General features: G+C 31.3%; 2 protein-coding genes across 10 annotated transcripts in view; one reads left to right on the forward strand and one right to left on the reverse strand.

Moving 5' to 3' along the window:
• Positions 1-19419, reverse strand: in (inturned planar cell polarity protein). Of its 8 annotated transcripts, none has more exons than XM_074140254.1 (24): positions 19299-19419; positions 19076-19229; positions 16599-16750; positions 14112-14257; positions 13894-14015; positions 13630-13807; positions 12718-12803; positions 12071-12151; positions 11659-11843; positions 10321-10410; positions 9603-9680; positions 8888-9044; positions 7672-7725; positions 7509-7556; positions 5951-6169; positions 5545-5594; positions 5347-5448; positions 3477-3595; positions 3284-3358; positions 2340-2485; positions 2110-2195; positions 1809-1989; positions 494-621; positions 1-188 (listed from the first exon to the last, which is right to left on the reverse strand). In XM_074140254.1, exons 3-24 carry the CDS (start codon positions 16661-16663, stop codon positions 77-79), a joined length of 2508 nt encoding a protein of 835 aa, XP_073996355.1. In that variant the 5' UTR covers positions 16664-16750; positions 19076-19229; positions 19299-19419; the 3' UTR covers positions 1-76. The 8 variants fall into 8 exon arrangements, 7 of the variants coding, with proteins under 7 accessions (XP_073996355.1, XP_073996363.1, XP_073996372.1 ...); XM_074140262.1 differs by lacking the exons at positions 19076-19229; positions 19299-19419 and adding exons at positions 16862-16951; positions 17049-17524; XM_074140271.1 differs by lacking the exons at positions 19076-19229; positions 19299-19419 and adding an exon at positions 18867-19040.
• LOC141460448 (triokinase/FMN cyclase-like) overlaps positions 17610-26758 on the forward strand; it is a 12098-nt gene continuing 2949 nt past the window's right edge. The window contains exons 1-7 of one of the 2 annotated variants that reach the window (XM_074140447.1): positions 17610-17898; positions 19507-19635; positions 21739-21802; positions 22115-22225; positions 24351-24439; positions 25284-25385; positions 25467-25667. In XM_074140447.1, the coding sequence (XP_073996548.1) occupies positions 19513-19635; positions 21739-21802; positions 22115-22225; positions 24351-24439; positions 25284-25385; positions 25467-25667 (690 nt within the window). In that variant the 5' untranslated portion in view covers positions 17610-17898; positions 19507-19512. The remainder of the gene's footprint in view (positions 17899-19506; positions 19636-21738; positions 21803-22114; positions 22226-24350; positions 24440-25283; positions 25386-25466; positions 25668-26758) is intronic. The other variant, XM_074140450.1, reaches the window with a different exon arrangement.

Genomic DNA, 26758 nt, shown 5'->3' on the forward strand with positions numbered 1-26758 from the left:
TTTTAAGACAAAAATATATCTCTTATTCATATAAGATACACTGCTTGCAATACAAAATTACTGCGTTCTAGAATTTCTATCTTAAACCAGAAAGAGCCAATTGGAATCCAATTTCAACCATACTTTGTGGATATTTATCTAGATAGCAAACATAAATCTCTTTAGGATGAGGCATAAAAAACAGTTTCCTAAAAAATAAAAAAATTGGTTTTTGCAAATAATCATTAAACAAAAAAAAAATCCTCAAAGAATTTATCAACTTTAAAATAATAAATTTTGTAAGTACTTTTTTTTGTACACCATGTTACAATACTAGTATTAAAAAATACTAATTGTTCGATTACATAATTTTTGTAATTAAATTTAGAACATTGTCTTACAGTTTGTAAGTCAATTTTTTTAAATCAAACTACAGTCAAACTATAATTTCCTAGAACATTTCAAACGGAATCCTAAGAAAATCATATTAATGTAGTGGAGTTCAAATAATTACCCAACAACCCAATATGTTTCTATAACTTCTTTTTTTGATTCATCGATGTACTGAAACAATGTACCATACTCGTTAACAGCTACCAATGATTTATTCAATATTTCCGCTGTTTCTTGAGATTTCAATTTCTAGAAAAAAAAAGTAGACAAATTTAGCTTTATATTTTTACTACTGAAATTATAGCATTTATAATAACATGAGAGAAGGGATGAGCTAAGTGGTTAGTGCACTAGACTCCTACGTGGAAGTTCCGGGTTTAAGTCCAGATATGCCGTAAGATTTTCTTTTCTAGGAACTCACTATCCATAACCGTATTACCATACTACCGTCTATAACGAGAGAACACTGAACTAGGCCGGCAGAATTCTGACAAAGGCTCCAAGCACCAATAACAAATAGCTGTTGCCGCGCCTCCTTTAAAAATATAAAATACAAACGGTTGCTGATGACCACCGTTTAGTCCAACCTTGACATTGCTAATATATGATATTGTTAAGCTCGTTTTTTCCTTGACAGTTGCTTTTTAGCAATACTAGATCTGTTGAGACATGAGGTTCCATAACTCCATGAATAACCGCCGTCTAAAATCCCATTGACTAGTAACCTTCATTTTATTCAGACATTGCTGACGAATCGAGGTAATTATCTTATGTTTTTTACTGCGGCCAAAATATTTTGACTTTTGCAAGTAAAAAAATAAAATAATAATAATAATCTGGCGTGAACACTCAAATGATTTTCTCTTAGACTTCGTAATTAATTTTGTCGAAGATTTTGTGTTAAATACTCGTACATAGATGACTTTAATATTATAATCATGCTTGCTTTAATCGCTAAAAATTAAAAACCTATTAAAGCAATCAGCAATTTCGGTCAAAAGATTTTCTTCAGATTCGGAATGTTGATTACGAATTTAATCCTTTTTAATATTTAATAGGTGATACAAAATTGCACATTGGAAATGGGAATTCAATGAGCCCATATTTGCCCAAAGGTTTGACACTTAATGAGTGCGCTCATCAGTGACTGATGCGATTTGAGGAATATTTACATAGATCTACTCATCTCACTATGCTCACTTTCTCATCGTATTAAGCGCTGATCCTCATCAGCCTTCGAATTAGACTTATCCGTGCCGAAATACATAAGAGGATAGAGAGACTAGTTTTACCAAAACTTAAATTTAGAACGTTATAATTATATTTTGAATGTAATGATATATTATTTGAAAAAAAACTTTCGGTTCTTCTATGGGAGACAACAATTAGAAAAAAAAAAATTAACAAAACGAGAAATGCAAGTTCGTCATCCTCACCTTAAATAGTACAGTATTGAGGAATATTTTTTGGATTTTATGGGCATGTTGTCTGAATGTTTGAAGAATATGTAAATATTTGCGAGATGTATCAGTTCTTGCTGTACTACAAATAAGTACTCCTTCTGATGCTTCAAAACTAACAAAATGAATCAAAACATTTTCTTCTTCCGTTGAAACTCTAGAACAAAAATTAATAATAAGGCGATATAATATTAAAATATAGAAAGTGCCGGACAATAAGCAGTATGTTTAGCACAATCTTTTTCTTTCCTTTAGTTACTTAGGTAAATATTAACACCTTGGATAAGCAATGAAATCTTCAGGGAAAAGAGTTTTATTTATGTCATTTATGTCTGTCCCATACGCTTTATTCGATTTACTTTCCTAAAAAAAAGTATATAAATAAAAAAATACTAAGACCACAGAACACTTAAATCTATCATAACCGATATTACTTATCTATCTTCCAGATTTTAATCTGACAAATTAATATTTAGGAGAATTAAAGTTAATGAAATAACAACTCACTTTTAACCAGTCTGAATCATCCGAGATATCAGAAACACTAATGCGTGATTGACTATTTGTTTCTAAAGCAAGTTCTCTTTCTGCTCTTCTTCCTAGAACTGGTACCAATTCTTCTTCAGGAGCATAACTGACATCAGAGTAACTACCTGCAATAATAACCTTTTTAAAATAATTAAAAAAATTATAAGACGTGATGAAATTGATTTAATTTTAACTTTTATCTCAAAAAGTAATTACATGTTGAAAAAATATCTAAGTTAAGAAATAAAAAAGCTAATAATGGTGCCACGAAAAGAAAAAAAAATACATATATATATATTATATATATATATATTATATATATATATATAATAAAAATTAAAAAAAAAAAAAATTAAAATGAATTTTAAGAATTAGTAAAAGCATTCAATAATACTAATTTAATTGATTGTGCCTTACTACTAGGATAGGAGCATTCTTTAAAATTTGACAACTTGAGATTACCAAAGAGCCATTTTACTAAGAAATAGATTATGTCGCGAGATTTAGATAGATTGATTAAATAGATTGAAAGTGTTTCTTTACTGAATTCATTTTTAGTTTTATATACATTTTTGTTTCCAGGAATCTTCATTAAAAATGTTTAAAGAGAAATTAGGAGTTCTTATAATGTATTTCCGTAGATTGTACATTATCACCTGTTTAAATGTATTGAAGTATACGGGTACGGCTTTCTAGTATTCTGTGATTTCCTAGTAGGCAAATGTTTCATAAAACTTGGTCTACTGACTTAGCAGTGCGAGAAAGTTGTGTATGTTCAATAATTTTGATTAATCATTTTTTAGTTCTTATACTATTATTTTGTTACTTATAAACATTCAAAAACTTTTGTAATTATTAGTAACTGAAAATCAAACTAGGTTCAAAAGTTGTTTTATAAAATACAAAATACTAAGTCAGCTCACTTAATGTCCGAGTAGTTTCTGCACTGAGTCTTCCTTTAAAAGTTGAGAGAGAATGAGACTTCAATCGTTCATTTACTTAAATAAAAAATAAAACAAAAATTGCATTAACATAATGATTTTGATGAATAATCAAATTAAAAGAAATTAAATACAAAACGGTATCAAATTAAAAAAATATTTGAAGGATATTTACTACAACTATTGCTCTGAATTTGTAATTCAGCATGAGATGATAAACTAGAAGACGAATCCGTTGAAGCAGTTTTGGTCTGTCCTTTCATTTCTTCTATAAACTCAGGATTGATATTTAATCTGAAAGAATTGTAGAAGTAGATAACCACTTTGTAAATAAATAAATTTTAGCATAAATTTCCCAAGTGTGTTAAAAAAACGTAACTTATACATTTGATGACGACTTTGGTCAAAGTTTTTAGAGACTGTTTTAAGGCGCGTCAACATCGAAGGCTATTGACGCCCGGAGTTTTTTTTAGCGACTACCGACCTCAGAACAGTGTTTTCTCGTCATAAACACTGTCCATCGCCGGTCAGTGAGCTGTTAAAAGCTCCTAGGAAGAAAAAAATCTAAGGGCCAGTAACTGGATTCGAACTCATGATCTCCGCGTTGGAATGCAGTATTCGCTAACCACTCAGCTAATCCTTTCCTCCTAATGTTTTTCTATTATTTCTTTTTTCAAAAAATTTAAATAAAATAAAGACAGATAACCAAATAAATAATAATAATAAAAATAACAACACTAAAGGTGGAAGGGATTGATTCAGTGAGTCGCCCTCGATGAAGATTCCGAGTTTGAATCCAGCTGCCCATAGATTTTCACTTCCTAGGAGCCTTTTAAGCTGGCTGTCCGTTAATAGACAGTGTTATCTGAAACGAAAGAAATTTCACGAAGACTAGGATTGCACTGAAAACACTCCGTAAGCCAATGACTTCATGTTGCCTTAATTTTAATTTTAAAAAAGATAATAAACCTTTTGAAATTACTTGAAGAGAACCAAAACTTATCATACAATCACTAACCCTCTAAACACTGTTACCAACTAAATTACTAAATTCTTCATTACGATTTTTTTATACTAAACGAAAAAATATATTACAACAGATACCCAAAATTTTACCGCAAAATAAACTACGTTTTCCATGACACAATATTGCACACTGAAACAGAAGTTTGATAATTTACGCAGTTACCGTAAACCTCCGTGAATCGATGCAGGTAGTAGTAACTACTCAGTCAGTTAAGGTTGGAACTTGAACAGAGAACCTTAAACCTGTTTGAAAAATATTCCTTCAAAAAGCGGTTGAGTAAGAAAATCAGAAAGATGGTCTCGGAAGATTAATTAGATTGTACGAAAACATATATATTCAGTGACACTTCTGAATTAATTTCTTTTCTTAAGAGTTAAAGCTTAATTCTTTCTTTTCTGACAATAAACAGAAAGTTGTGATGAATTATAAAACCAGTATTTTTAAACTATTTTCGCCATTCCAAGATGAACAGAGTACCAAAACGGCAAGATATTTTCTCAGGAAATATATATTTTCTAAAAATGTATTAAAGGCGGAAGAAGCCACTGAAATGGGTACGGCACTAGTATCACTGACGAATGTAATGTAGACAAAGTCAGGGTACTAAGGCAATTCCATCTACAATCTACTTTCATAAAGAATGATGCAGTAAATTTTGGGGTGCTCAAAGTGTCACCACAAATAATTTGTACTTTTTCTTAAACTACTAGTAAGTGGCATTATAATCTGGAAGAAATATTCCTTTGATTAAAAAAAAACATGGAACCAGATCATGTGGAGAATCCATTTAGCAGTAAAGCTAGTCTGGACAGACCGGGTAACTAGCTATTTGTTAACTGAATTTTGCTCTACAAAACTAAACATCTCATCTAGAGGAAAGAATACAATTAATCACAGCTATCTTTGTCAGCACTTCCGTAACCACACACATATACATATATAAATATATATATTCGCTTGTTTTAGCTTCTTTTCCCTTCATCAATAAAACTAAAATAGAATAATTAAGTGCACTTACTGCTTGTTAAAAAAAATAGGGAACTCTGTTTTTATTATATGACTTAAAGTAGCTTGTGCTTCTGCAATATAAGCTGCATTTGGCGCAGTAACCATTGGGATTCTGCAAGAAATGGAAATTATTATTATATATATATATAAATACAAATATGCTTATGTATATGATGAAATAGAAAATAAAAAAAGCGAGAGATCATACCGTGTTGTACATCTACTAGCTTCATATAATGTTGCCAAAAAGCAATGACCCTAAAAATACGTATTAATTGTAAATGTTTAAAGGATATTTCACATTTTTAGTTTTAGCCAACCGAATGCTCAAATCAAGTCAAACATGCAAATTTTAGAGGTATAAAAAATCTCTTAAAAGAAATTACATATTTCCTATTACATTCATATTTTGAACAAGAAAAAAAAATTATATTTAAATTATATGAACTTCAATAAATATAAATGTTTCATTGGAAATATTAGATATAATATGCCTCAGACACTGATAAATAATTCTAAAATACCTTAAACAGTGAATTAATAATTATAATTATTATTATAAAATAATTCAAATAAATAAATGAAAGCAATTATTATTTCAATGAACTACTTACCGTTCCAACTATTAACAGAAACCATCTTCCTAAGGGAGTTGAATAAGGAGCAGAACTCTGAAGTGCAAGACCTCTTTGACAAGATAAAGGATAAACTTCTCTCCAATACATAAACTCCTTAATACCCTCTTTACATAATTGTAAGATGTCATTTTCCTTCATTAAAGCAGTAATATCTAACAAATCCTTAATTGGTAAATGGTTGCAAATCAAGAAACCCTGGAGAAATATTTTATATTGCTTATTTCAATTAAAGCATTCAAAGCTACATGATTACAAGCAGACATTACAGTTATTAAAATCAACAAATTGAACACAATACATAAGTAGTGTGAGGCAAACACTTTGAAAGTGGATACTATACTTCTTAGGATGATGATAATTCTGATGATTATATGAAACCTGCCCCAAACAGTGGATGAATTCCAAATCAGATCAAAAGTAAAATATTTTGCCAAACATGTAAAGAAATTGTCTTTAAATTAGGATTTTGTACAACCATTTAACTATTCAAAATAATTGCCACACTAGAGCTTAGGGATTCACAAAATGGTTGGTTATTTCCAAAGATCAATCAATAAAATAATTATACAGGGCTCAAACGTCATGAAAGGTAAAACAGAATGAAGAAATCAAGATGTACTGCTGGTAGTAATGTTAAGAGCAAAAGCAGAATATACCGACCCAGTAATGGATGTAATGAATAGGGAAGGGATTAGCTATGCGGTTAGCGTACTGGACTCCCTTGCGGAGGTCCCGGGTTCGAATCCAGCTGCTGACCCTTAGATTTTCTCTTCCTAGGAGCTTTTTACAGCTCACTGTCCGGTGATGGACAGCGTTGTCTGTAACGAGAGATTCATAGTTCACGCACGGACTGTTAGAAACTAATACTATATTTGATAATTTTATTTTTTAATGTAAACGCATCAACACCTGGTCATGACTCCGCCATTTCCGATAAATTTTGTAGTTCGATGGTGAACTCTTTAAAAAAACAGTCTCTGTTGTCTGTAATGAGAGAACACTGTCCGGGGGCCGCCAATAACCTTAGATGTTGACGCGCCATTAAAAAAAATCATTAAAAAAAATAATAATAAAAAAAATAAGCCTCCCATAGAAGTGCCCCATTAATAGAATTTTCCTGAATATAAGGAATGATTAAAAGAAATTATTGGCGCTGTTTTGAGAAAATTAGAAAAATTATAAATTGTGAAACTATTACAGTAAATTATGGTAACTTTCAGCTGGGAATTTTGAGTGCTTGTTATATTCCATGAAAAAATCCAAATAAATTTTGAAGTTTGATTGTTCTGCTACTTATTTATTTACACACGCACACACCAGAGAGCGCGAGAGAGATGTTTGATTTTTTTTTATTTACTATAGGGAGGGCATTTGTTACAAAACACTAATTGGGACATTCAAAGGTTATCAAAACGTGGATTCCCAAAAGAAAATTTGATACGATTTCTATGAGTAGAAAAAAGTTTAATAGAGAAAAATGACTTCTATAGTCTAAATTTTATACTCCCAATTAAAAATATTTTAATATATTTACTTTATGAAAGTAACATGAACCAATTACTGTATACTGCCGCTGACTTTCCTGAAACGGTATAAATTATTATCTTTTATGAAATAAAGATACATTCAAGTATTATAATATACATAGCTGATGTAATACACATTTGATATACTCATTAGATAATGAAAATAATTACCTGAGAAGGCAAAAAATTTGACTCCAGTTCATTCAGTGCATCATCAATCTGAATCTAAAGGTAAAATAAAAGTTAATTTAAGACGCTCAAACTAAATAAAACAAAAAGATAATAGCACATTTAAGTAAATGCTTCTACCAATAAGACTAATTTAACTTCAGCAATTTACGTTAAAAGAATTTGAAAAAATTCTATTTACTATTATTGAAAGGTAAATATGGAAAATTGTTCGTCCAGTAATAGCAATGATATATTTGTTAAATAAAATTTTTCACTAGTCTGTTTCCATTTTGATTTAATTATCTGCAGTAAAATAAATTTGTAAACAATTCAAAAAAAAAAAAAATAGAAAATGAATCATTTTTTTCAGAGACTGTTTTTTTTAAAGAGTTCACCATCGAACTACAAAATTTATCGGAATTGGCGGAGTCATGACCAGTATGTTGATGCATTTACATTAAAAAATAAGATTACCAAATATAGTATTAGTTAGTTTCTAACAGTCCGTGCGTGAACTATGAATGTTTCACTATGAATTTTTATAAAAGGTTCATTTCAGAATAAAGCATCCTCACTACAATTTACTACTTCAAAATATTGGAAAGTTTTCAAAATTCCTAAATGCCTAAGGTTAACGCTACAATTGTTTGGGGAACGTGTGTTATAAAATCGGAGGAAATGTGAAATTTACATAGAAATTCATTTCTACTTTTTCGTGTGTGCCTGCACAACCGATATTTATTAATATTAGATGGCCGATTTGAGAAATAATATGGTGTGACCGTTACGTGCATAGAAAACATCTAGGTTGCATCACATGCAGTCGAATAATATTTAATTTTTCAGTTGCCCAGATAGATGCATGTCCAGACAGTTCAGTATTGTTATATGTATAAATACTGATCATCGTTCTAGGAGCAATTTCAGTCTCCCAATAGAAAAGCTTTTCTGGACTTTTGTTCAATGAGTCCTATTGCAGATATAAGTGTGAGTAACGTGAAGGATGATCGGCATCACATATTCAGAGAATTTGTGTTTCAGCTGTGAGTGCAACTGTAGAGCAATTCCAGAAATATGTGGTTAGAGCTCGGCTTAACAATACAATGCATTGAAAAAGTTAGGTTCTCCTGTAGCTTTTGATGTTGACGCGCCTTAAATGAGAAACAAAAAATAATAAAATAAAATGAAAAAGAATTAAAGAATAGAGAATACTTACATAAATTTCTTTTGGTAAGCAAACACTAATGGCACTGGGTAATAATGTTTCAAACTCCCACTTTGTTTCATTGTCTATTGTTTTTCCCTTAGTATTAGAAAATAATTTGTAAAAAAATGTATCCAAAAAGACGGCATTGTGTTTGGTGGAGAAGCATCTGTTATGGTACATACCAAAATTTTGATTTTTTAGTTGGACAAAACTGGTAAATATAAAATAGATTGAATTTAATTAAGAAAATATTTGAATTATTCTAATAACTTTTGTCTACTACAGGTAATATTAGGAAAATTTGGCAAATGACAAACCGTGGGGTAACGAATATACTCTTGAAAAATAAAAAGCAGAAGCGAAACAATAGAAACTAAAAAAAGGGAAAAAACTTTTATTTGCTGATTTATTAAGTTTAAATAACTAAAAGAGGGGCACGAACTGCGAATATTGATACCGATTTAGTTCTGCCCTTCCCTTCTGGGCCCATATAAAGAGCCCACTTTTTTTTGTCGATCCTAAAGCAACCAAGAGAATCATCTGAGTTCTCTCATAAAAAATGACTGATATAACTAGACTCAATTGGAAAGATAAAATTCCTTTGAAATTAATTAATCAATCAAATAATTAATGAAATAGTAAGCTAATCATCAAATAACAAATATTACACACACAAATATTACACACACAAATATTAGTGATCAGTATCAAGTAAGTAACTTACCGATTTAAAGATTGAAACATAAATTCTAAACATCTTGCAATACTAGTTACAATTCGTGTTGATTCGTTTAGAAAGTACCTGAAACGAATTAAGTAAAGTAGCAATATACTAGAAGAATCTCTTTTTTTCAGGATACGTAAAAATAAACTTTTTTGAGAGATATTTCTAAAACAAGTATTAGAACCATAGATTTTGCCTTGAAAAATAGAAACCTATAAAACTTTACAAAAACCTGAGTGATCAGTAAGAGACTAAGAAAATCATAATTTGGTTTGACTAAGTTTGACACGTAAAGTAGGGAAGCACAGTAAAATTTATTTTAAAGAACGCCATTAGCAGATGTATCTAATTTCTTTCGGACATCAGTCGAAGGGATTATAATGATATTTCATTTATTTCAATAAAATATTATTAAAAAAAGATTTTAAATGCCTTAACAATAACAATAATGATAATAATAATAAGACAAACTTCTCAGTAACAGAAACGTAAGTCTTATGCCTATTACCAGAACGGACATGTAAGTACCCGTGCAAATGTGTGTACTACAACTGTTACAGCTACTTAACAGGAATGCGAAAAAGTCAATAAATAAGAAAATTCTTATTTAAGTATTCATTACTAATTAAGTAAATTGTAAATACAAGGAATAATTCTAAATAACCTTTAAAAAATAAAATAAAATAATATTAATAAAAAAGTAGAAAGTCAAACTTACTTCGAATCTGGTAAAGCTATAAGTAATAATTCGTTTTTTTCGTGAACATATAACACATTAATGTAATCATTATTAAGCTTTATAGTGGTGCTGAAACATAGAGAAATGGAAGCAGTGAATGTAGTGGTATTCTTGTTCTGTTACAGTTAAAAGTAAGTATGATTTAATACTCTTTATTTTAAATGTAAAAACTTTCAGACTGGAATTAGAATGTGCTCGGAGAAAGGAGGAGCTAGTTTTTTCAAAGATGTTTTTTAAGTCTGGATGCCTAGTGTAATAATGATAGCGACTGGTGAGGAGGTGAATAGGCTGGTCCCAATAGAACTAATATAGTTGTTAGCGTTACCAGGAATGGAGGACTCGCTGAATTCATCCCAATGAATAAGCTCTGTGGACTGTTGGCAGTTCAAAATGTTGATTTGTTGCCAGTCCAGTATTTTTACTGGAGTAGTCACGGATCTCTCTTAGGCATCTGATTCGTTCTCCCACTGGACATTCGAGGTTAGAGAAGACACCTCTTAGAATGGGACTCATGTCCAATTCTTTCCTCACAGTTTGTGAAACGGAGGTGGAAACGTCCATCCATCTTATAGCAGATGGGTTGTGAGGAGGCTAGATTTAAGAATTTTGATTGGAATAGTTTGCCTCGGCTGGAGGAAGTTAAACTGTTTCTCCTTAAAGTTGTAGCTCAATTTATTCGGATAGCTATGAATCTTAAGTGGTTCAGGCTGAGGTCTGGATTTTGGTCCTTGATTCGGCTTGTGCTAGTATTTCTGTTACAGGTAGCTAGCTATATGGGCCCAGACGGGTTTTGGACAGCGTAGGGTTTGCCTCCACACTGACGAATAATAATAATAAGGGAAGTGATCAGCTAAGTGATAAGCGATTCTGGGTTTCAACGCCTTCTGGGATCTCCTAGGTGATTCCAGGTTCGAATCCAGCTGCAGGCCCTTAGATTGCCTCTTCCTGGGGCTTCTTAAAGCTTAATGTACGGTTATGGACAGTGTTTGTCTATAACGAGAGGACACTGTCCGGAGGCCGGTAGTGCACTGGAAAAAGCTCCGGGCGCTAATAACCTCAGCTGTTAATGCGCCAAAAAAAAAAAATTAATAATAATAATAAAAGTCATTTATTAGCAATAATTAAGGCATAAATGCAACAATAAAGAGTAAACAGTAATCATTATAATTTGTAAGTTTCGTTGAGCTTTTGAAACCTGTGTGAGAGAGGTATTTTGCACTTATTTTAGTATAGCCAATTTAATTTTACATTCTCAATTAATTAAGAACTCTTCAAAACAACAAAATTCGACAAAACCAAGAGTACAAAAACACATACCTTTTTGGTGGAGTTGATGAAACTGTAGACAGTAAATGAGATAGTGTGAAAAAAATTCCTCTTATTTGTGAGAGAATGTTTTCTTCTTTTGGAAAGCAATATATAATACCTTGGTCAGCTGGTCCAGCTTCAGATAGTCCTTCAAATTTGGCATATAATACGCTACCATTCATGGCGAAATATCCCTAAATAACACCAGTAAAATATTATTTGAAGAACGTTCTATAAATTTATACATCAATTAATTAGCCAAACCATTTATGATTGTTCACATTTCTTAAAAATTTAACATTTATAAAAACAAACATAAAAATGAAATTATTTATTTAAAAAAATAAATATTTCACCATAGTTTTTTGCATAATTTTTCCATAATAAAATATTTCATTTACATGTTTCTAAACTTAAGTACCTTCTCAGTACACTTCGAACTTGTTAAAATTGACTCTTTTCCCTCTAAACATTCCTTTTTACTTCGAAATTCAAGCAAGACCTGGAAATTAATTTAATAATCATATATAAACACTTCTTTTGCCATAAATTAAGAATTTAATAAAAACGATATTCAAATTAATAATTTTCAAACATTGAAAACTCTTGTTTAAAAACAAAGTATATACTAGTAGTGTGCTTTAAGTAAATGATCTCTTTTTTCTGGTTTTCTTCTCGCTGGCTTCGAACAACAACAATAAAAGCTTAACTAGTTGAAGCTACTTTATGGTGTTTGAGTTATAGTTAGCCCCATCGACGCGTGAGGTATGTGGAGATCCCAGACTACTCCAGTTTAGGAACCAAATCGCGAAAAGGAGCTAGTTTAAAGACCAAGGATGTGTATGGTCGCAAAGGAGAGAAGATTCGGGACAAATAGGGACCCCTGCGAAAGTTACCAGAGTAGCCTATAAAATAGGATCACTAGATATACGAAAATTTACATCAGATAAAACTGTAATTATGTAACTTGTTTGATTTGAATAAGTTTCACCAATAATGTGTTGTACTCATCCTTGTTTTGAAATAAAACTTGTAATCGATTTAACTATAATATTAAGTGATACTTACTTCTTTGCACGTGCTCAGCCCTAGCAAAATTTCTTCCGCATTAAGAGGGGTGACAGTTATTCCGTTTATGCTATATAATTTATCTCCTAAAAAGGAACATATAAAAAAAAAACTTTCCATAAGGTTGTAGTAATACTTTTGTTACTCTTATTAAAGTAATCGCCTCTTTTTTTTCAAGCGGTCCTAACGTTCAATATTACAAGGGTAGAAGGGGGGGAACACTTACCTTTATAATTAGCATTTCTATCAATTAAATACACAGAGCGCAGTTCTTGGATTGGGGATCATCCACTTTTAAGAACACTTCATAACCACTACAAATCCGCCAAAAACTTATATTTTTTTAACTTATTAGGTCTTAATCTATGATTTTTAAGCGTTTTTTGTCTCAGAAATCTTGTGGGTGAATTTTGACACAGAAAATACGAATTTTAATATTAACACTAAACGAGGTTCGTATGACCTATTTTTTTTTTTTTTTTAAATATTGCTTATAATCAAAAGTTATAGCATTAAGGTACTGAAAATTTAAAAAACATAAAATCATTCTACCTTAATTTGTTTTCTGGGGGTGATTGTTGGTCTAGTGGTCAAGAGCGTGGGTTTGAAATTGGGAAATCCCCAGTTTGAATCCCGTGTATGACTACTTTTTATTTGTTAGAAAAATTGTTTATAGTAAAGTATGAGATTCCGCCCCCATCTACTACACCTAATTGGTAGTTGGACATTAAGCCCCGCCTGAAAAAATAGGCGATTACTTAAATTTATTTTTATCATAATTTTTGTAAAAAATGAAATAGTTCTGAGAAGAAAGTGCTGCTGCTACATCTTGGAAATGATATGTTAGATTTATTAAACTAGATCTAAGGAATATAATTAGGAAAATAATAATATATCCTCAAACTTCCTCACCTAATTTAACTTTCGGGACAAACAAAGATGCTCGAGTTGGTAAAAATCCAACAACTAAAATACTGAAATTGTGGACAACTGTTTTAAGACCAAATAAAGATTCAAGAGATGTCTGCCTCATTGACACCTCATCCAAACGAATCCGAACAAATTTACTATCAGTTTCAAGCTCTTCTCCCTTAAAATAATAAATTCTCAACTTATTTCGGATTATTAATAAAAAATATTATTAAACATCTCAATCAAGAAAGTTATATCACTCACATCTTTCACTTTTGCAAATTTCACATCTGTATTGAACGTAGCTTCATCTTTAGAGAGTTTACTATCCTTTCTTCGAAAAGTGCGCCGACTACTTCTTCTTCGTATGAATCTGCCGAAGATTCCTGTAATTTTTAATGCAATGCCATTTAAGAAATTTAAACTTTGGGGAGCTGTAGAAGTATTGAATTAAAATTTCTTATGATAGAGCAAAAATTCACCTGTAGATTTATCTGATTGGTTACCCTGATTCGAACCGTCTCGATTTAACTCTATGTCTTCCATAAAAGGTTCTGTCTGCGGGTGTTTTTTAACGAAAAATACGCTTCCATCCGCATTTACGTTATTTTCCCACTCATTGACATACCTAAAAAATTGCGTTAAAGTATTTTTTATATACAATCAATCATTTTATATTTTAATATTTTCATTAAATTATTTATGGATCGGGCCAGTTTTTTCTTCGATAGAGAATAATTAGACTTTTATTAACTAACTCTTCTTTCTTGGACAGCTTTTGTTTGCATGAAGAATTATCACCAACCAACTCACAATCGTTTCTTTTATGGGACGTAAAAGGTAGTGTGTTCTCAGCTACCTCATCCTATGAAGCTTCAATATTTCTATGGGCAAAGAGATTAAATATCTCAGGATAATTTTAGACCAGTGGCTGATATAAAATGCACACATCCTCAGAAATAACGGATCCTCAAAGACAATGAAGTAATCTCCCGTAATGATACCTTTGAATTCTTACTATATTTCCCTAATTTTTTTATTCTAATATCAGAATTATTTAATATATTAGAATAACAAAAATAATGATTATAATTATATAAATAGTAATAAAAATTAATATTAGAATAATTATCAATCTAAGGGAAGGAATTAGAATGCGGTTAGCGTATTGAATTTCCACACGCAGATACCGGGTTCTGATACAGCTGCTGGCCCTTAAATTTTCTCTTTCTAAGAACTTCTTACAGCTCACTGCCCGGTAGTGGATAGTGTTTTCTGTAACGAGAGAACACTTCCGGAGGCCGACAATGCACTGCAAAAAGCTAGTTTAATTTTAAAAAAGACAATAATAATAATCATGAATACATAAATATATATATATAATATATTATATACGATATAAATATATATATATATACAATTTAAAGGTTAATAGTTCATCAAATCACCAGCGTTCAGCGCTACTGTATACTCAAGATATGTAGAAGATTATTTGGTCACGCTCCGTTCAATAAACGAAGCTGAAGCGCGGGAAAGTTTGTTTCAGCGATTTAAAATCATGCACATGACAATCTTCCTAAGTTAGGCAACAATTGCCTAACAGACGCCAAGGCTCAGTAATGGACTGTAGTGACAATTATTATTATTATTATTATTATCACTATCGAGGAAACAACTATTTTCAAGGTACTTGCTGTGGCAGTGAAAAATAAAATAAAAAAACGAAAATGGGCGAAGGAGAGGTACAAAAACGAAATGGATCCACTCATGTAAATTTAATAAACGAATTGAGACTGAGTGAGCCAAAGGATTTTCGAAACTTATTCGCGTAGATGCGATTCATTCGAACTGCTTACAACGGTTCCCACCCGAATTCTGAGATGAGATACTGTAATACAAGAAGCTATTTCACTAAGGAGCCTTTATTAATTCCTTTACCGATGATATGAAGAATTATTTACAGGAAAGAAAAAAAACAAATCATAAAGTATGGTATTATTAATTACAATCAAGGTACAGCTTAAGTCATTGAAAATATGAACAAAAAAGAGCTGAAATTTAAATGTGATCGAGGCTTAAGACAAGGAGACTCCCTTCCATGAGCTCGCTTCCTTGAAATTGGGGTTGGCAAGTATCGTACAACATAGCTCATGTATCCAGGTCAACGAATATAACTTCGAAAGGGTTCTGTAATAACGGCGGATGATGAAGTAAAACAGAGGAATCAGACGCTCCTAGCCGCCAATTAATGCTATCATGGACTCGTGCGGTATATGAAAAGCTAATAGACCCTGTACTCACGTTGGAGCTGAACCATGGATCATGACCAAAGGGACGGAGCATAAGCCATTCGTCTTTGAAAGAAAGATATCAAGGATGAATGAAAAATGAACAGAGGAATTTACATCACAACGAGGAATTGGTAAGGTTATATTTGGAAGTGAAAATTGTCAAGCCGAAAATTAGTGCTGCGACTGATATAAGACAGCGAAGAAGGTGGATCGCAGCTAGGGATAGTGAGATAAGGGGTGGAATTCTTGAGCAGGCCAGGACCCATCAATGGGTTGCAGCTGAAAGGAATTAGTTTGTTAGTATATTATACAAACATGTATTCTTCAGATACATATAAATATTAAATAAAATATTATAATTTCTTATTATTACCGTTTTAGTGATCAGTCATCTCCTTTAAACGAATACGTTGCGGTACAATCTAATGCTATTTGGCCGATATTAAAAAACTGCCCATTCACATTTTACAAACATTTGAAATATTTAATCCCTTTGGGAGTTATAAAATTTAATATTAAAAAGAAATTGACAAAGCAGTCCTGAATCACTTGTTAACAGAATCAGGCATGTCTCATATTTTTTTCATATTAATATTTAATGCTATTGATTTTTTAAATACCATTTCATTGAGAATCAATTAATAACAAAAAACGTTAAAAGAAGGGACGAATGCTTACCTTTCTTCAGACGAACTTTCGCTCTCGGAGTAATAATACCAGTTTCTCCTTTTGTCTAACTCCATCTGGTTGCCCTGAATACTTAAGAAGCTACTTGCAAAGAATTGCCTCAGCAATATTTATTCAAAGAGTTTCATGATTAACTGCAGCATCTAAATAATAATTCTAGTATCAATAATTCCAACATTTTTTAGATTTCTGACATTGCTGATTTATGATAATTATTACATGTACATTGTACACATAAGTTCAAATTAACAGACCTAATAAATAGCGCTGACTTTTTGAACGTATTCTTGAAGAAGGGATTGGGATAAGAGCTTTCAGAAGCTCAGATCCCTCGCGTTTTGCGGCTTTAATCAATAACAATAATAATTTGTGTATAAATAAAAAACTTTATTTGGTATTTTTGTATATACAAATTGAATCTATTCTTTTAAAGTAACATACCTCAAATTTTCCTTCACTTTGATTTATCATTTTACTGAGTAACAAATTGCCTGATAGGGAAGTCAACTTTGCTAAAAGCACAGTAAGAGCACCAAATTCTCACGCAATACAAAATCCCGAATCACTAAATAAGTATACTGCAAGTTTTCAGCTTTCCTAACATAGAAACTGCTGCAGAAATAACCATGTATTTAATCATTCTAAACAAGATAGCGAGAGTTCACAAGCATTTAACAAAGTACTCTTTAATTTTAACGGTTGACAGCCAATTTTGAGCAAGTGAAACTACGATATTCTTGGCTCATGGTCAATACATTCAATGCAGCATTATGTTACAATTTCTAATCAGTTGTGCAAGCAATTTGCAGAGGAAAATCTATTCAACTCAAACTAAGTGTAAAGAAAAGAAGCATGAATAAACATTCCAAATTCAAAAGGTTCCTTCGCTGGTTACACCGATCAGTACATGTACATGGAGAACAAGCTGAAGTATTAGTAAATTTAAAAAATCGATTATTTTAATCCTTATATTGACAATCATTTCTGTTGTTTACGGTGAGTTAGAAATCATTCAAATGTTTATATGAATTATTTTGTTGATGTTTATTTCTTATAAATTTCTTGCTTCTTTTTTAAAGAAAATGTTAAATCGATAGCTGATTCTTTCTAATTTTTAAATGAACTTGATTCACTATAATTTTGAACTTATTTGTTGAATGGGTCTATAAAAATGGTTTGAATACAAATTCGTATCGGAAGTGTAATGTGTAATATTTTATAACTACAGTGCAAATCCTAATAAATAAAAGCGTTAATATGAAAAAAATTAGCCATTGAAATTTAATAAAAAGTAAGTAAAGTAATGCCTTTTTTTCTGGCCGGCTTTACGTCCAACTACCAAATTAGGTGTCGTGGACAGAGACGATTAGCAAACATACTTTACTATTAAATTTCTCATATTAACCATTAGATAAAATCCAAGGCTTAGACCGGGATCGAACCAGTACGTACCACAATAAATATTAGCTTTGCAGGTCTCGGCTACCGTGACGCCTTTGAAATATAATAATTATGAAAGAAAAGGTTTTAGCTCAGTGGTAGAGCACTGCGACTCAGGTCGTGGTAATACAGGGTTCGAATCCGGTTGACTGTCCTTAGGATCATCTCTTGCTCAATGATACAATGAATTCTCTCGTTTTTAGATTGTAATTACTAAGTGACATGTAACGAAATAATACTGACAGAATTCCGGCAGCGCTCTGAGTAGGCTGCTTGCCCTATAAAATATGATGACCATTATATTAAAAAAAGATATTAAAACGGGAAACAAGATGCGCTATTTAGCACGATAACTTGGAAAGGTCGTGTTAGTGATACTGTCCCTTAAAATTCATTAGTTGCATAGAAAACCAGAGAAGCAATTAAGGATTTATTTTATCTTGCTCTGAAAGTTTCTAGGGAACAAAGGCGCACCTAGAAGACGTTTTAAGGGATAAGCTCGCATAAAAAGATGTGTGAGACTTTTCGATTAATATTCTACATAAAATGGAATTGTAACTATATCAAGATTAAGCGGCTGCACTCACTTATACTCAACAAAAAATTAGCATTAATTCATGAGTCTTAGAGTAAGATAAGTTCTATCTAAATTCAAACATTCTAAAATAATGTCAAATTCTACCATTTCTAAACATTTGTAGGTCATGAGAATCGAGCCGGAATTACATATCTAGCTGAACTAAGACAAGGAATGATTGATTTAAATAAACGTGTCTTTAACCAAAAAAGTTATTAAATGTACCGTAAAATATTACTCACAGAAAAACTTCAAATAGGATTTTGTTTTATCATTTACTCGACAACACCACAATTTTTTACAACTTGGAATTGTAACTTCAAATTAATAAACAACAATTTTAAATTAATTTTGTTTAGGTTAGCAAAAGATTTTTGAGATGAGACGACGTTTTACTCTAACTGAGCAACTGATTGTTCCGGGGTTGATAAGAGGATAGCCCCGTACTTACTCATAGAAGTTCTCAGCGTTCGGTATAGTTGACTGAATTGCTCCAATTCACCTACGGCAATAGACAATGTTATCAGCAAGGATAAAACACTGTCAGAAGGCCAACGTTGTAGGGAGAAAGATCCGGGCGACAGTGACCTTAAGAGTTAATGCACCTTAAATTCGAAGGAAAACATTATATTGTGAAAGTGGGGATTACATTAATTATAATAAGCAATGCTTACAGGATTTCAATAAATATTTTGTTGAATAATAAAGTTAGCTCCAACCAAAGGGTTAAAATTTCTTGAAAAGAAAGTAATTCTAATGAACAAGACAACAATTTGATGTGTTGCTAGGTGTTATTACATATGAATATTTTTAGACCAAATAAATTATAATTAATAGTTTTTAGTTAATTTTCATTAGTTGTTAAATTTTTTTTAATTATAGAAAATAATGTGCACAAAGCTGCAAGTACACGACAAAAACGAGGTGGAGAAGGAAATGCTGGAAGCTATAGCTGGAACTTATCCTGGGCTGTTTATTGATTCTCGTCTTAGAATTGTGATGATTAACAGGGTGAGTAAAGATTTATTGCAAACAAACTCCCTGTGAATTAAACATATTTGCACATAATCAGGGCCGGCTCCAGGTTTTTGAGGGTCCTTGGGCGGCAGAGTCTCAGCGGACCCCTTTTTGCAGCAAATCATATGGAGACAGCCAACTAGATTGAAAATTAACAGAAATAAAACCATCTAAATAAATAGGCCACGCCCCCGATCGCTATTCTGTCTTTTTTGTTAGTCATTCTGTTTAAAACCATGTAACTTGTTGCTTAGTTGATTCAACTTCTTGATTCGCTTTAATCGCTCCTTCTAGGTCCATTCTGGGGGTGGAGCAAGTGCCAGGGGCCCCTAAAAGCGATGTGGACCCCGGCACTTGCCTGAGTAAGCCGGGGGCTGACTCCGGCTCTGCATATAATGGCAAATAAGAATTATGGCATATTTTGTTTTACGCTATTCAAGCAAAGTGAGTACCCTTTATTTTAGGAATTGTATATTCAACAAATATTTCTGTTATAAACAAAAAATAAATTTCTTAACAAACTTATCGCATTTATAAGAATCTAAACTCACTTACAAAGAGAATTTTTGCAAATTTCTTTATATATTGTACAAATTTTAATGGAGCTAATCGTTTCTAATTCATTTTTGAGTTAATAAATTAATTTTTTTCTTTATAATAATTATTTTTGAATTTTGAATTTGGCAGAAGGCTCTAAATCTTATTTCAAATTATGTTTAATGTGATTAATAAAATGTGATAGTTGTATTTTGTTGTACTCACAACAACTTGAGAATAGTGCGGTTAGAGACGTAGAAGGGAGCATTGACAGGGAGTATGTAGGATTAAGGAGATTGATGCGCTAAAGTTTGCATGTTCGGCTGTCCCACAAAGTTCTGATTCGTAAATCCATATTATATTGAATAATTTGTTATATTAGTTTTTAAAATATTAAGAATTCAAATTGGCGAGGAATCGGTCCAAATAAAAACAACAACTCGTCTTTTTGCCAACGTTTCGACAAATATATTGTCTTTTTCAGGTCGTGGCTGTGCGAGTTGGTTGAGTTACACAAAACAGTTTTCTAGTTAAAAACTGGTTCTAAAGAAAGTTCAAAGCAAATTTGAACTAGCAAAGAAAATTTGCTATTGAAGGATTTCAAATGTCACATTAAGAATCAGAAATATTATAAAGTTAAAATTTGAATTTAAAAGTTAATGATTTGTACGAAGCGCGCATATTTTTCCTTGATTTCAAGCACTAAGGACACAACCATGTTTCCAATAGTACATTTTAGTGCAAACTATTGTACCTAAGCTAAGAAAAATTATAATAATTCCAGACAATTAAAAAGGATTTCTTTAAAGAGAATCGGATCACAAATACGAGTATTTATAATAATATAACCGAATGTAGTTACGAAAGCATGAAAAAATTGTTATAATAGATGAAATTTACTTTATTCGAAACGTAAAAACTTCTTCTTTTTTTTCTGTAAATTATTTGGAATAAATCGTAAAATAAGTAATATTCAAGCGATTTTAATTTTGTTCGCGTGATCATTTAGGTCATGTCCACACATCTCAAAAAAAGAGTGTTTGTTCATTACGTATGTTTTAAAATCCAAAAAGAAGTTATCCATATTATTTCTACACACAAAAATAAAATAAATGGAATTGTACCACACGAGACTCACTTCGGACCGATGATTTCATGATATCATTTAGACAATGTTTATCTGTATACTTATATCTTCTTCATGTATCCTTATTTTTCTTCTATTTTAAACTTATGTTTCACACATAGTGTATCTATGCATTTTTTAAAAAACTATTCTGAAAGGGCGAAGGAGGTCCTATAAAGTACTATTTCAGTAATGATCGTTTTTTCAAAGCATACAATGATGGAAAAAGTACATTTTTTCAATATTAATTAAGGGTCTTGAGAATTTTTTCTGGAAGGAATCTCTTGAGTATTCACACTGTACTATGTATACTAAATGTGGCACATATGTATAAATATTAAATATTAGCTGAGGGGCTACTATCAAATTTAAATTTTTTTAAATAATAATAATAATAGTATTAATGAAAACATTTAGAGACGATTATGTTTTAGGAAAGGAAATATCGAGTTGCGTTACTGTCAGGAGGAACATCAGGCCATGAGCCATTTCCAGCAGGTACTATCTTCATTTTGAAACATCCTTTACCATTCTATATTACAATTATTTTTATGTTTATCTAAATTAAACAATTTAATTTATTTGCCTTTTTTAAATCAATGCAAATTAGTTTAAATTTATGTACACTACTAAAAAATTGTTTCAATTTTGTTTTTCGAGATCTAATGTGATTTAAAGCTATAGGAATTCTCTTGGATTCCAGAGTTAGAAAAAAAAAAATTAATAATAAAAAAAATAAAAAAAATGGACTTAAAATTTTTAAATCTTATTGTTATTATTATTATTTTTTTACTGAAGTATTATTTATAGGATTTGTTGGCGAAGGAATGCTAACTGCTTGTATAGCTGGAAAAATGTTCTCACCTCCGCCAGCAGCTAATATTTTAGCTACAATACAGAGTGTAACTAAATTAAATAAAGGCAAGTATTGCACATAAAATTTATTCTTTGTTGGCATTTAATAATGATGTTTCTTTAGTTAGACTAACTAATGCTTCTTTTTATTCATAATGCTAAAAAGAAACATTCAAGAGTTTTACTTTAAACTCGAAATTTTGGCAATTCATATAATTTTTGTGAATTTTTTTAAACAGTGAGTCCTACCACATATTACACTTATAAGGACACTTTAGAGGGGAGGCCTAAAACAGATACCTAATATTTTTTTTAAACTGGACTATTTCGAGAATTTTTTGCGAAACAGAAATTTTCAGCTTTTAGACTATAGGCCTATAATTGTAAAGGCTAAATTGCGGACAAGTTACCAAGAAGCAACAATTAAGAGTAGTTATTTTTTCTCATGTAGAATCTCAGAGTAGAATCCTCATGTTCCAGATTCGCTTTTTATACTGGCATGGAATGTTCCTATAATTCCTTTTGGACACCATGAAAATGTAAATATCAATAAAATTGGGTACCTATATTTTTTCTTTCTTGAGAATTTAAGGCAGACATACACATACATCTTACACATACAAACACACTTATACACACAAACATCCTCACCTTCTCACCATATTATCTTAACAAAAAACAATATGGCTTTATCCCCCAAGCTGAGGCAGTTGACGCAATATGAAAAAATAAAACAGTCCGATCACACGGTAGCAGTTTTCGTGGTGCTCCAGAATAACCAGATGTAATCTACTACTCAAACAATCATGCTAAATCATTGACTTTAGACAAGGCACTGAAGTGATGTGAGCAGAATATGTAATGGGAATCCACATTTGTTGCCTAGAGTAACATTATGGCGAACCTCTTATGGCTGTAGAGACACCGAAACCATTATCTTATTAATGGAGTCCATGAGGAAGACAGTGAATAAATTTTCGAAGAACAAAGTATTCAAGTTTATTTCTCATGGGTAAAGGGCTACTTACGGGTTTCTCAGTAAAAGCAGGAAAGAGGCAAACAAATAAAGTTTCTGAAGGAGCGAACATTAAACCCATAGATCCTATTTCAAAATAAGCTCTGAAAAAGTGGAATTAGAGGTAGTAAGAGTCCAAGACTGGGTCTCTAAACAAGAAGTTACTGCCAAGTGTCAAATACAGGCCAACATCCAACTTGAAGGTTTGTTTCAAGCAAACCCAAATATTATCTAGGCATCGTCAATAAGATCACATTTACAACGTAAAAAACGGACGCCCATCTATTTCTCTCCTGCTCTCCTGTCCTCTGCTGTACTAGTAGAGAGCGCAAAAAAAAAAAATGTACTAGCGATCTGATTTGGATTTTGGCTGGCTTCACACCGATTAATTTCGACAGACTTACGTGGATTTTGTCAATTCATTAAAAATATAGATTTCAATTCTCTATTCTTATTGCAAGGTTGTTCAGATTAAAAGCACTTTGCTTACAATTATGCCAATCTTATAGATGTTTATTCGTGTGTGTTCTGCTTAATTTGTTAATTCAAAATTGATATATCCATGTATAGTAAAATAATCGCCTATTTTTTTAGGCAGGGCTTAACGTCCAACTACCGGTTTTATTTATGTATATAACATTGCATAAAGAACAAGAGTTAGTAATAGTTATACATAGTTGTATATTTAATATATGAAAAATATATTCTCCTTTAATAGGGTTCTATATAATTGAGGGAGGAGAACATGCATACAAATAAAGATCCATCACACACACTTTCAGGCATCGTTAAGACCACTTTTTTACTATTAGGAATTGAAGGCAACTTAAAACAAACATTTCCAGTGAAACTTCAGAACAGAAATGTAACATGATCGCAAAACATCGTTTTACTTGCAATAAGAGAATGTATTAAACATAAACAAGAACAGTATTTTGTAATTACCTATTAGAAATTGAACTCTGAATCATTAAATGCTACGAACCATATAACTCGTATTTTTCTGCTAATTACTGTATTAAAGTTTTGAAATACTTTTATCAACTGAATGAAAATTGGCTTAATGAAATATCTAATATAGAAATAGTTTTTTATTTTATAAATATATGAATTTTCATAAACAAATTCAAATTTGAGCCATTGTGCTAAATTTTTTGTTTTTTTAAATATTTCCAGGAGGAGTACTATTGCTAATATTAAATTATGCTGGCGACGTATTAAACTTTGCTTGTGCAATGGAAACGGCCAGAACAAAGGGCTACAAAGTAATTTTCATTTTAATATATTTACAGACAATGGTGAGGAAGAAAACCATAAAAGTGAACTTGTTTCATAAAAAATATTAAATTTTTTATTAAAAGTTATTGGTTTTCCTTAATAGCCCTAAATGTGATTCAATTTGTGAAAATTTAAAAATTAGGACATGAGAAAAACATTGTTAATGAATAAGCATCAAGTGAGCTGCAAGTGAAACACAGTACACATTAATAGCTAAACTAATTTTGAGAATTATGTATAGTTTGATTATTAAAAAATAAAAAGAGAAATCTTATATATATATATAAAAAAAATCAGGAATACGATAATGTTAGAAAATAGGCAAAAATAGATTTATAAAAGCTCCACTTACACAGCTGCAATAACCAGCGTCTGCATATATGTTTTTAAATAATTTCTAATGAGTTTACTTATATTTCTGGTAGATACCTTCGGTCAACGCCGAATTCAACAAGAAACACAGCAATTCTCTTGGATATGTTCCACAGAGCGAGCCAAAGTTTGTGCACCACTTATTCCCTCCTTCGAAAACCTCCTTGACTTTTTTGCCAGTACCAGATAACCACTTGTTTCTGATGAATTCTTTTTCTTGCTTGGCTTGGTTTCTTGCTCAGGATAATTTACTTCCAAGCGTAGCATAGGGTAATACCTAGTTTCTTTTACAATTGTGGGAAAGGCTATTACGCCTAGACGACCTCTTGTTTTTTTACACACTTCCTTTTTGCAATTCAATAATATTGTGATCATGCCGGAAAGCGCATTTGTATAGCTATTGTTATAGAATGTAAAGAAATCCTAGAAGCAATAACATATAATTTCATTTGGTTTTAGGTTGAGTGCGTTATAATTTCAGATGATGTTGCAACGTATGGCACAGAAGTAATGGATCTAACTGCGAGAAGAGGAATGGTTGGCTTTGTTTTAGTGGCCAAGGTTTCTTGCTTTATTATATAAAATTATTTTTATAGATCTACTTTAACTGTAAAATATATTTATTAAATTTGAATTTCTCAGATATTAGGAGGCCTTTCTAAAGAAGGAAAAAGCATAGATGAATTAGTAACGGTTGGTCGTTGCTTAAATTGTCGTTTGGGTACGTATGGCGTTTACTGCAAAACTCTGCCTGGATCTCCTGAACCAATGTTTTTTATCGAAAAACAAGGAACTGAATTTGGTCTTGACATTCATGGTGAACCTGAAATTACTTCTTCACAAGTAAGACCTAAATTTAAAATCGCCATTTGATATTTAATTCAATTAAATTTTTAATTTAAAAATTACTAGCTTTAATTTATCAAATAATTAATAATTCTAATATTTTACCAAGACTTAGTGGAATATCTTTTAGAGAGTGAACTTGTTATTATGTGTAAATTTATAACGATTTTCATTATTTTTCTAGAAAAATCGGTTTAAAAACTAGTTCTTGGAGAGGGGTTAGAATAGTCTTTTATTCTCTGTAGTTACTATTAATTACGGCTTTACAAAAAATAATTTTAATAAGAATTAAATATGGTTCAAATATTCCGAGTTTGAAGGATTTTTTTAAGTTAGAACTTTGAGAAATAGTAAGAGAATTGTTCACTGCATATTTTTCTTGAAATGTCCTTTTTTAAGTATTACTTTTGTTTCATATAGTGGTCGGATCTCCTGTTAACTTTTATTTCAAAAGAAAAAGAAAACAGAATTTTGCAACCATGACCAAGTAAAATAAGTTGTTCGAACAATAAAAAAAAAAAAAAAATGTGGCTGTATCATGGACACGGCCGTGTGTTGTTCGTGAATACGTTTACGTAACGGGTTAAATTTTTAATATAAAATATTTTTATTTATGTATTTAGGATTAAATCAAGGAAACAAATAATTACTGTGTTACATATAACTTTATTAATTATAGGTCTGTGATACGAAAATGTGTCTTCATAATCGACGATCGAACACAATCTATGGCTATACAGTCCGTTGTCGATGTAGAAGCGATTTCATCGTCCACTTGCATAATTTCAACCGCCCCAGCTGCAGATGTATTGACACCGTCGTTGATCCGCTCGGCCGCATTCATTCTTTTACGTTCCCGGCACAGCTTGATTCGGTCATATGGTGTTTTATTATTACCATTCGATTGTTCTTGAGAAGCCCTTTCCAACCGTATACGATCTCTGTATTTGGTTTTGGCTTTTCGACGCGTATAGGCCGACATTATATATTTTTGATATTTTTTTATTCTAACACCTTATTATTATTATATTCACTGTCACTATTTTACACTAATGTTTTATATACAATCGATAAATTGTGATGACAGC

Source organism: Rhodnius prolixus, unplaced genomic scaffold, assembly GCF_049639745.1.
Source record: "Rhodnius prolixus isolate KJV_2025 unplaced genomic scaffold, Rpr scaffold_1, whole genome shotgun sequence".
Classification (NCBI taxonomy): Eukaryota; Metazoa; Arthropoda; class Insecta; order Hemiptera; family Reduviidae; genus Rhodnius; species Rhodnius prolixus.

What these genes read in the sequence shown, in the direction of transcription:
- in (XM_074140254.1), bottom strand. Translation starts at nt 16,663, where the DNA reads ATGGAGTTAGACAAAAGGAGAAACTGGTATTATTACTCCGAGAGCGAA. An exon ending in GCTAGTAGATGTACAACACG is followed by an intron (nt 5,449 to 5,544) that starts GTATGATCTCTC and finishes CATTTCTTGCAG; the next exon opens with AATCCCAATGGTTACTGCGC. An exon ending in CCTATTTTTTTTAACAAGCA is followed by an intron (nt 3,596 to 5,346) that starts GTAAGTGCACTT and finishes CAATTCTTTCAG; the next exon opens with ATTAAATATCAATCCTGAGT.